The sequence below is a fragment of the Camellia sinensis genome, chromosome 15, assembly GCF_055761805.1.
Source record: "Camellia sinensis isolate YWXY chromosome 15, ASM5576180v1, whole genome shotgun sequence".
In the NCBI taxonomy this organism is placed as follows: Eukaryota; Viridiplantae; Streptophyta; class Magnoliopsida; order Ericales; family Theaceae; genus Camellia; species Camellia sinensis.
The window spans coordinates 53,836,649-53,847,636 of record NC_138975.1 but is presented as its reverse complement, the minus strand read 5'-3'; the positions used below and the strand labels follow the sequence as shown (position 1 = coordinate 53,847,636).

The 10,988-nt window shown below is 33.1% G+C and overlaps 1 protein-coding gene across 1 annotated transcript; it reads right to left on the bottom strand.

The window, feature by feature from the left end:
* Window positions 1–1,027: 1,027 nt before the first annotated feature.
* On the bottom strand, window positions 1,028–6,586 carry ARF2 (auxin response factor 2). Its single transcript, XM_028201367.2, has 13 exons — window positions 5,952–6,586; window positions 5,656–5,751; window positions 5,476–5,529; window positions 5,236–5,391; window positions 5,057–5,141; window positions 4,162–4,252; window positions 3,914–4,078; window positions 3,618–3,737; window positions 3,390–3,465; window positions 3,139–3,310; window positions 2,032–2,975; window positions 1,744–1,934; window positions 1,028–1,609 (listed from the first exon to the last, which is right to left on the bottom strand). Exons 1-13 carry the CDS (start codon window positions 6,234–6,236, stop codon window positions 1,435–1,437), a joined length of 2,610 nt encoding a protein of 869 aa, XP_028057168.2. The 5' UTR covers window positions 6,237–6,586; the 3' UTR covers window positions 1,028–1,434.
* Window positions 6,587–10,988: the final 4,402 nt, after the last annotated feature.

The following is a 10,988-nucleotide window of genomic DNA, read 5'->3' as shown; positions in this document are numbered from 1 at the left end:
CATTAAAGATAATCGGGTAAATTACACTTTTTATCATTATAATTAATTTGATCTAAATTTCAATTTTATCTCCACTGTTACAATGCAAACAATATTAACCCTAAACGTCAAGTTCAAGTTCACCTCAAACCTTCCGTCTAGTCTCGTTTATAAAATGGCTATTTTATTAATTTTTAACTAAAATATAAGACAAAATTAATAAATATAGGATGACCTTTTAAATTTTTACTAGGAAAAAAAAAACAAAACAAAACAAAAGAAAAAAACAAAAGAGAATTTGAATTTTGTATAGTTCATTGACTTTTTAATTTTTAAATTAAAAAATAAAATTGTCAAACAAGGCCTAAGTTACCTTCAATTTTTTTTTTCTCTTATGCGAGCAAACATGCGTTAAAAACAAAATCATTTAATTTGAAGAGAAACCAAACTGAAACCAAATATAAAGTCTAGGATTTATATTTGATCAAATTAAAACAATACAAACTAAAATAAAATTTCAGTTAAGCTACAAGGTAAAAAAGGTAATTTACCCAAATTACATCTTAAATTTGGACATAAGCACAACAAAAGAATCCTAAAACATTCACACACACCAACAAACCAATGAATGAATTATTCAAGTCTTGGTTGGATGGAACATTAGGTGACTTTACCCGACAGTCTCCGGATTCACACTCCAATTTTACTGGTCAAATCAATTGATTTTTCTTTTATAAAGTTCCCCAATACATAGACAAACAATACATTAAAATAATAGAATCAGATTGTGTCCTAGGCTGCGAGGCAAGACAAAAGCTACAATCTTTTGACTAAAATAAGATATTACTAAACTTTTCCTTGGAATTTCGAGGTTAGACCATACTTTTTGACAAAACTAACTATCAAAACCCAGCAATTCTTTCTTTTCTTCCAGCGCAATCCAGCACCCTCTATTTTATATCTTTTAATGCAGAGAACTACCGGTCCAATATCATCATCAACATCATACAGCAATGAATAACTAAACTGTTCATGCTCACAAAACAAATAAAATCAACTAGTGTGTGTGCTCATTGCATTTGGATAATAATACTACCGAGTCCCAAGAAACGGCACACCATGTTGCTATGTATCAAACTTAATTACATGCTTAAGTTGCAGGGATCTTCTGTACAGGAGGAAGCGGTTTTGGGAATTGCAGGATGGCCATTGCCTATGTTATATAATAAGACGCAATACTATATAACTATATATATATATATATATAGCTCCAAGACATTGCCAAAAATTGCACTTATCTATATTAGGGAGAGAATGCCGCCCAAATGCTGAAGGGACTCTTCTGCATGAAACTCAAATCGATTTTGAATGTCCCCTCAACAAATTAGCAAAAAGCAACTCCGCAAAACTATATATCCGAAATCAAGTAGGATCACAAGGGAATAGAACCTATTTTTAATTCTTAGGGCTAGAAACTGAAGGAGATGAGAGATTCTTCACTTCCTTCTCATCCATGCCTTCTCCACCTAATGAACATTCTTCGCTCTTGGAATTCAGGGTCCCTGGGTTCATCCGCTGGACCTCTTCCCTGGTATAGATGAAGATCTTACGAACCATGCCACAAAATTCCCTGTTTTCACACGACACAATAAAGAACCAGTTATTAACTCTATGAAAGATTTGCTGCTGTTATGCAAATTCAAATAACATAATGTAATAATAAACTCATTTGATAATAGCTTATGAGCATGAAAGAGTACTTACGGCCAAGGATCATCTCCAACAAGCATCATATCACCCTCATCATCAGTATATACGATCAACCAATTCTTGTTCTGAGCCTTCAATACACCATTAAAGTCAAATATCTGATCCAATTCAGCAATCAATTCCTCATAGTCATTGAACTTGGTAAGGTCCACAGACCTACCAAGAGCAATCCCCTGCTTATGGACCTGAAACAACAAAAAAATATTCAAGAAAATTCATTTAGAACTTCCTTCAGCAATAATAACATCAGATGTACAACTATACAAATAGATAGACGCAAACCTTTGTACAACTCCTTGTTGAACCACCCTGGACTTTCCTCTGGCGATCTCTGATATGAGGCTGACACGTTTGGGATGGTTTCTCCTGATCACTACTAGGATGTGAAGTATCTGCCATGTTTATGCCTTTTATTTGTTCAGATCTTTGATCAGATTCAAAGGATCGGGACTGCTGTGAGTGCGAAACAAGATTCATATGACCTGCCGGCAAAGCTGAATTTTTATGCGACACTGTTGGCTCCACAGTAACAGGATTGAGTGGTATACCAAATAGTTTGCAGTTCCCATCTTTAGGTTTCACAGCCTCATGTTGTACCAGAACAGGTCTTGAAATCAGCTCTCCAGACTGAGCAGGCATCTGAAAATATGATGATGAAAGTGGCGGAGGCATTAACCAATTTCGTTGCTGTTGCTCTGCTTTTTGACCAGGAAGCATGGAATACTCATTAAAACCACCACATCTAACATCCTGAGTATGATAAGGTACATCACTGCCATGCACATGAGCTTTCATGCTGGAGTCAAACAAATTGAGGGAGAGACCAGAAGGCATTGCAGACCAATTACTTGGAAGAAAACTGAACCTGCCTTCCTGATCTTGTAAGTTGAGTTTCATCGATTTAACAGCACCAGTACTTTGATCAACTGAGGGTGTACAAAACTCATGGGAGGAGTTAGTATGGGTCCCAAAACCTGACAATAGATCTGTGAATGTTGATTCAGGCCTTGGTGACGGCAACCACCTGTCTGATCCATATCTTTGTGACGCACAGACCATATCAATCTTCTCATCATCCAATGAAGGTGGCCATAAACCAGGCTTTTCAGTAGAATCCGACTCATTACTCTCTGCAAAAGTGCCTCTCAAGGTCGATAATTCTTGACCTTGCAAGACCCTTGAAAATCCACTTGCTGGTGTAGGGTCAATTGTCACCTTAGATGAACCTAATTCAAATTACAAAAATTCCAGATACATAAATAATCGTTTTTTTTTTTTTTTTTTTAAACGAACACATAAATCCTTGTTTGACCTCTACAAACTACAGACATGAAGCTAAAGAAAGATTAAATTGCTTATTGACTGAGCAACTCAGGCGGGGGGGCATACCTTCCCTTGTAAGAACTGAGGAATCGGGAGAAGAGGGCACCATATTTGATCGTGGCCTTTTTGGTCTGGGCATTGGAAGGGGATTTAGCGCGGGTGGACTCAAAGCAGGTTCTATTTTCCAGGGTGACACTCTCTCTGGACGAGGAATGGTGGAGTTTTCATCCCATCGTACCTTCAAAACCAAAACCATGACATATAAGCTTTAGCTTCCTATATAACCAGTTACACCTGATTTATGAAGACAATACTACCTTGAGGCTTCTCCATTTAGAATCTTGCCACCTTTTGGCATCAGCTTCTTCAATCCCAACAATGGTTCCAGTAAACCTTCAAAACAACAATTTAATAAATAAATATTTTATAAATTAATAGAGCCCAAGTTATTCCAACATGAGAAACATATAAAATTAACCAGTTTCCAGATGACCCTACAAAGTGAACAAATCACATGGGTAAATGCCAACATGCAGTAGACATACCTCTGTTCTGGAGCTTCTTCACCTTCAAATCTCATTTTGAACCTCATCCCTATGGAATAATTGCTCTTAATTGATTCAGTGTACTGTTCAAATGGAACAATGAATTCAGCAGGACTTGTCCTGTAATAACAAATTGGTAGCATTAGCAAGTTACAAGAAATGCAGATACTTCTATATTTTGAAGGTACATTAGATGATTGCAAACATTAAAAAAAGACTTCCATATCCAACTACTTTCCTTCAAGAAAAAGAAAAATATTGCATCCTTGCAGTAAAATATAACATAAAACACAAACCTTGGTTTGTAATAGACTGTGAAAATTGTTCCTGTCGTGTAGGCATGCCAAGCAGTTGCAAGGACACCAAGATGCATACTGTGGCTGGATATGACAGATGAGGGAACATTACCCTGCTGTCTCATGGCACGTCTAACTCCAACACGAAGCTCCCCATTCTCACCTCTAAAAAATTTCAATGTTACATTCATTGCACATGTCAATAAAAATTAGCTAACATGGAATGTGAAGTGCAGATAATTGCAAACCTTAAAAATATAAAAGCATCCCCAGCAACAAGCCTTTTAGAGCTCACAAAGACGCTCCAGCCACTTTGAAGCAAGTGTCGCCGTGGTTGACCTAACATTTCCAAAATCATGTAAGCTAAACTTACTAGATTAAAATATAGACATATTTGTTCAATGGTAACACACGGTATAAGTGTAACTAGGATCCAGTTAGGTCATAAAATATATATTGAATTTTTTTTTCCCAATCCAACTAAGGTAATGATAGTAGATATCACCATTCACCATTCAAATTAACAGTTCAGAAGAAAAGAAGTCAAATCATTTCTAGAGTGCCAGTGAACATCATGGGTAACAATGACACAATGATACTATCAGACAGTCTAGCCAAGACTTCGAAAATTAAAATCATACAAGACAAGTATTTCACATAGTTGAGTGCATTTAAATGAACTCCAAATGCATTTATCACACAGCCACCATATGCAGCAATTAGATAATATAAAGGCTAAACTCATCCACAGGAAAGCCAATTCTGTCATACCAGGGACAGAATCAAACTCCTAAAGCCTTTTCCTCACAGCAATGCTGTATTTGTACTCCCCAAAAAAACTTTAAACTGAAATACGTGAAACATATTTATCCCCACCAAATCAAACAAGAAAACCCGTAAAATTTACTGACAGTTTTCAATAACCGATTAAGTACAAATTTGTAGAGGGATGTTTTTGAACATGAATACAGCGTGCAATGGTCACTAGTAATTGACATTAACCTCCCCCTCCTACCATTTACTAGTGATAATGACAGTGATACTAGGTCCCTCACTCCAATTATGCACTTAAAATAGTTTTTAAGTTGGTGGATACAATTCCATCTAGTATTACGAGCTGTTAAAGAATATTTCAGTAATTACCTCGAAAGATATGCCTGAAACGCCATTCATTTCCATGCAAATCCTTCGCAACTAACTCTTGGGTTGGAGGCTGCCGTGACATGTCCTGTCAAATAGCAAAAAGCAAATTACTATGACAATCTAATTCAAACAAATCATAATAACAAAACATACAAAGTTATAGAGTAATGAATCCTAACTAGTGGAGGAAGACATTCATCAGCATGTCGTCTTAGCACCGAAAATCCACCATGAGTGCTGGTATCCGAGGCAGTTAGGGTCTTACAAAAGGAATGTACACGAAAACGCGTCGGTGCAGGTGGCACGGGCTCCTTCCCTGCCTCATTCTCATCTTCCTGCCATTAACAACATCGAACAATTAGGGTTCAATTCTGATTTCTCTGCCTATCGCTTTAACGTGATGATCAGAGCATACATACTTTCAAAGGAAGCAGGGTCACTTGCGCAAAAACCTCATCGGTGTCCGGTTCAGCCTATACAGATAAAAATCAGAAACAGAGCTATCAGCGAAAAGTAAACCCAGACTAGTAATAAATGTTTCACCGATCCTCAAACCCGAAGCAACATACATCAATGATCAGGAAAACTGATGATAGTACCTTCAATTGGACGTTGATCACACGGCAGAGGATCTTCGAAGGAAGATTATAAACCGGCATCTCCTGGTCCGCCACCTGATTAGTTGATGCCTCAACCTAATCAAACACCAAGAAAATTCATCACTGATGAGCAGCTGATAAACACAAACAAACCTATGGTTACAAAAATCTGAAAAATCTTACTAAAACCAACAAAGCTTTACAATTGCAAACAAACAAATTCTACCTATTCATCTTCGAGACAAATTTTCAGAAAATCTAAGCTCTGCAAAACCAAAAAGCTCCGAAAAACTAACCTGCTCGATATGTCCCTGAGGAAAATAGAACACGCGCTCGCCTTCACGAGGCACGGTCACGAGCGGACCAGCACAAGCGCGCCAGAGCTCCGTGTAAAGCGCGGTTTCGGGATCCACTGCAAACTCGCCGGAAAAGAAAGAAAAACCGCCGGAATTACCTTTTCCACCGCCGGAAACTGTCGAACAAGCCTTGGCCGCCGCTCCATCGTTCTGGTCGCAGTATCCAGAAGAGAAGCTTTCACCTCTAGCGTTGTTACCTTTGAAAGAAACCTCTGAAGAAGCCATTTCCACGAACAATCAAAACAGATCTCTCATCTGAACCCCTCAAAAACCCCCCAAATTCACCGTCTTTCTCTACTTTCTCTCTCTAGCTTCCTCTATTACTATACCAAACTTTCTCTCTCTCTCTCTCTCTTTCTCTATCTCTCTCTGTATCTCAAACTTTTTTTTATCTCTAGTACTTTCTCTCTCTCTATATATCTACAGCTTTACTTTCTCTCTCTACAAGCGATTGGATTGATGAGTGCAGGTGCCTGAGCAAATGGGTACACACAGTCCTTTCCTTTCTTCGTCGACAGCTGATGATGAGAGAGAAGGGTTTGGTTAACCAGAGGGGTCGAAACTGCTATAGCAATGATTTCAACCGCGGTCAAATTCTAACCCGTGTGACGACCGGGAATAGCCGGTAAACAGAGCCCCACTTTTACCGGCAACAGGCGGTGGAAGCAGCAAAACACCACAGAAAAAGCGAAGGTGTCCACGGGGGGACAATGGGGCCCTGTTTTAAAAATTGACTACTACTCATTGTGTTTGGTTTGAATTTTTTAGATTAAGTTTTTTAGGGGTTTGTTTGGCAAGTAAGATTGGGGTTAAAATAGTCATAAAAAACAAAATAGGCTATTTTAGCCACAACAAACAAAACATCACATTCAACCCATAATCATTACACTCTTCTCTCACAAAAAAAGTCAAAAAAGCCAAAAAGCCAAAAAATTCTTCCCAAACCAAGCTTTTTAGCCCAGGCTAAAATAGCCAAAAAAGCCAAAAAGCCAAAAAGCCAACTCACTTCCCAAACGGAGGCTAAAAATTGAATTTTTTAATTTTTGTATTTTTTTATTTTTAGTGAATATTTTTAAAATTTTAAACATTTTTTTTATTTTTTTAAATGCACCTTACTTAGATGTGTCTAAAAAGTAAAAAAATTAAGAAAAAATATTTTAAAAAATTAAGAAATACATAAAAATACAAAAATGTACTAAATTCTTATATTTTTTTGTATTTTTTGTATTTAGTAAATTTTTAAAAGATTTTTTTTACAATTTTTTTACTTTTTAGGTGTATTTATGTTAGGTGTGTCTAAAAAGTAAAAAATTTGCATAAAATATTCAAAAAATTCAGTAAAACAAAAAAACACGGAAAATAAGAGTGTAGAATTTTTTGAAAACTGTTTTTAAAAAATAGGAACTAAGCAAAGTGATTGTATTTTTAGAATATTTTAAATAAGTATATAATTTTTAGAAATTGTTTAAAATGATTTAATAAGGATATTTTTTTTATGAAAATATGTGTAGAAAAGTAGAGAGATGATGCGTGTGTTTAGTTTGTGTTTGTAGAGTAGTTTTTGAGATAAAAAGTATGAAAACTTGTTTGGTTTGTCTTTTTTCAGAAATAGTTTAGAAAATTGTTTTGGAGGGAGTTTTAAAAAAAATGATTGATTTGATGTATATGAGAGAGAGAGTGATTTTGGAAAGTAAGCAACTAAATAAAATTTTGAGATTTTTTTTGAAAAAATTTGTTTGGTTTAATTACTCTTGAAAATTTGTTTGTAGAGAATTTTTTTCAACAATTTTTCTGAAAAACAAACCAAACAAGGCCGATATAATTTAAATAAATATATTTATCTTAATAAATACACTTATTTAGTTTATGTCAAATAGTATCTTAATTTTTTATGAAAAATATGTAAAAAAATATAAAGAAGTTACGTGATTTAAAAAAATAAAAGATAAATAAGTGTACCTCATAAAAAAATAAAAGATAAATAAGTGTACCTCAAATAATTTCTTGAGTTTGATTAAAAAAATTATACTTGAAAAAATAATTAATTTTTTTTATAATTGATATCATAATTGTGAAAAAAAATAATAATTATAATTTAAATATAAAATTTTATTTTATTTTATTAATCATTTTTATTTTATTTTATTTTATTGTATCTTTATTTACTATTTTAACTCCTAAACCTCTTCTCAAACAAGCCTTAATAAAGTTGGCTCGTAAGAAAGAAGGAGAAACGGCCGTTTGTAGTGCCGTTAGTTTTGTGGGGTGCGGGGGTTGACGCCGTTTGTCTTAGCATTTAGCGGAAAGTTGTTCGGTTTTTATGGGGAAGTGGCTTTGTCGTGCTATTAACGGACAGGGTGAAGGATGTGAAGGGGTTAAGTTAACCCAATCCCCTAATTTAGAGAATATTCATGGTTACTTTTATTTTATTGTGTTTATTTCTATGTAGTCCCAACCCTAGAGCATTTTGTGCCCCTTCGGATGCACTCTTTTTTTTTTTTTTTTTTTTTTGGCTTTATTCAAAAAATTTAATTAATTTTCATTTTTAATCTCTTTTACAAGAATTTTAGAAAATATTTTAGAACTCTAAACAGAAGAGTTTTAAAACAACTCTAATTTGTCTTTCTCCTCTATGTTTTTTTTTTTTTTTTCTTTGGCACTGCTAGTTGAGTAGAGCTGCTCTGCTGGAGCTTTCTATCACTATTGTAAAAATAAAAAAATAAAGATTGAGAGCTCTAGAGGAGCTCTAAGCGGATGGGATTCACTTGTGATGTGATGTGTGTGTGTGTGTTTTTTTTTTTTTCCTTGCTTTAGGTGTAGAGTTTTTTTAGAACTCAAATATTAAAACTCTTTTGTTTGGTTTTAAATTTTTAAAAATGTTTTTTTATTTATTTTGATCATGTTTAGTTTGATTTTCACAAAATTTACTTCAAAATTTTTTAATAAAAAATTAAAAATTAATTTGATGAAAGAAATAAAAAAATTGAAAATACTTATCATTTTATACAATTTTATCTTTCGGAAGATCGTAAATAATTTTTAAAAATATTTTTTGATATTTATTTTTATCAAATTAATTTTCATTTTTTCAAAAAAATTTGACTTTTTTTTCGTGAGAAACAAATCAAACAAGCCCTTCTCTTTTGTGTTTTGTTATCATGAGCAATTTTTTTTTATTTTTTACATATGCCTAATCTTTTTTCTTTTTTCTTTTTTTGGATCAAGAAACATACCTAATCTAAATATAATTAAAAAGTAAAATATATTTGTGAATAAATTAAAATGAATTTAATAAATAAAAAATTATACAAAAACATAATTTTTTAATTTTTTGTACTTAGTGAATTTTGCAAATATTTGCATAAGTTTTATATTTTTTAAGTATATCTGGATGTAGATCTAAATAGTAAAAAAAATTGATTAAAAAATTAAAAAATTTACCAAAAAACTAAAAAACAAATTAAAATTTTGAAATGTGCTTTTGAAAACGCCAAGCCAAATAGTAACTCTAATGTGATTTTTGTCAATTTAGCGGGAGTTTTGATCGATGATATGGCCCCGTTTGGTGTAACTGTTAAAACAAATTATAGATTATAACTTAACAGATTATAGATTATGATTTTAATAAAAAACTGTTAATCTGTTTGGTGTAACTGTTGAATCATAGATTTAAGTTGCTAAGTAGTGTTTGTTAAATAAGCTGTGAAATAGCTTTTTCAATTAACTTTTATTTTTTATTATTAACTACTTGTCTATATTTCTCATAAAAAATAATAATAATATTTTATAGTCTATTTAGGTCTTATTCTATTTTTAAAAAAATAAAAAAATCTAAGAGTATAACCGTAAATTAACATGCTCACAGCAGAAGCTAATAATCAGAAGTAAGGGGTGAGTAGCTTCTCAGAATCAGCTTTTTTGACTTAAAATAAGTTGTTAGAATCAGAAGTTGTTTGAAATAAGTTTAACCAAACAGTCCAAAATAACTTTTTAAAAGCCATAAACTATAAGTTGACTCAAAAAAATCCAAACAAACACCCCATTGATGTACAACAAAAATAAATATGCAATGTCTTTTGATGTTTTAAAATGATATTTACATCAGTAAAGAAACATTATCAATTTTTGGTATTTTATTACTATGTCATATTATTAAATTACACCTTTGGCATTATTATTTTGATAATATTCATTAGATTTGCTCTAAAACACTTATTTCAGTGTGTTGGTTTTTCGTCTAGCATGATCTAAAAAGCAGGTGTGTTGGTTTTTTTGTTTTTTTTTTTATTAACCGTAAGTGAAAGTTTTGAGCTGTAAATGTGAAAATCTTCTATTAATGTCATGAATAAAGCTTGAGACCTCGCGAGTGGGGTGCTGGGTCCTTTGTGATTGGTCTAAAAAATATTTTATTTTATTTTATTTTTATTTTCAGCTAATGACAGGCTGACACGTTGGGGGGACTGGGGTCGCAGCAGAGTTGTAATATCATCATCTTATTTGCTCTGTTACTTTATCTAAAAAGTTCAAGAACTATAAAAAAAAAAATCGTCATCTTATCTGCTCAGTTACTTTATCTAAAAAGTTCAAGAACTAAAAAAAAAAAAAACAATTGTCTTCTCTTTCACTTAATATATTTTACTTTCTTTTGAAGTTCTATTACATTACAAGTGCAAATAACATAATGTTTTAGCGTCTGATGATGTCCGAAATACAACGGAACTGGTGGCAGAGTTGGACAATAGCAATGGAGGCAATGTCGAAGACGATAGTGAATGTTGATGTAGATCTTGCTTGATTTAATGCAGATATAGCTTTCCAATTCACATCTATGAGAAGATCAATGATTTTTTCTGAATCGCAACTAATTTTTCAACAGATTTGTTTTTGTTGTTTATAGCTTGTTGTTTGTCAAAATCTTAAAAACCCCGAGATAGTGATTTGCAATTAGGATTCAATTTTAAAGGGTAATTTTTGGAG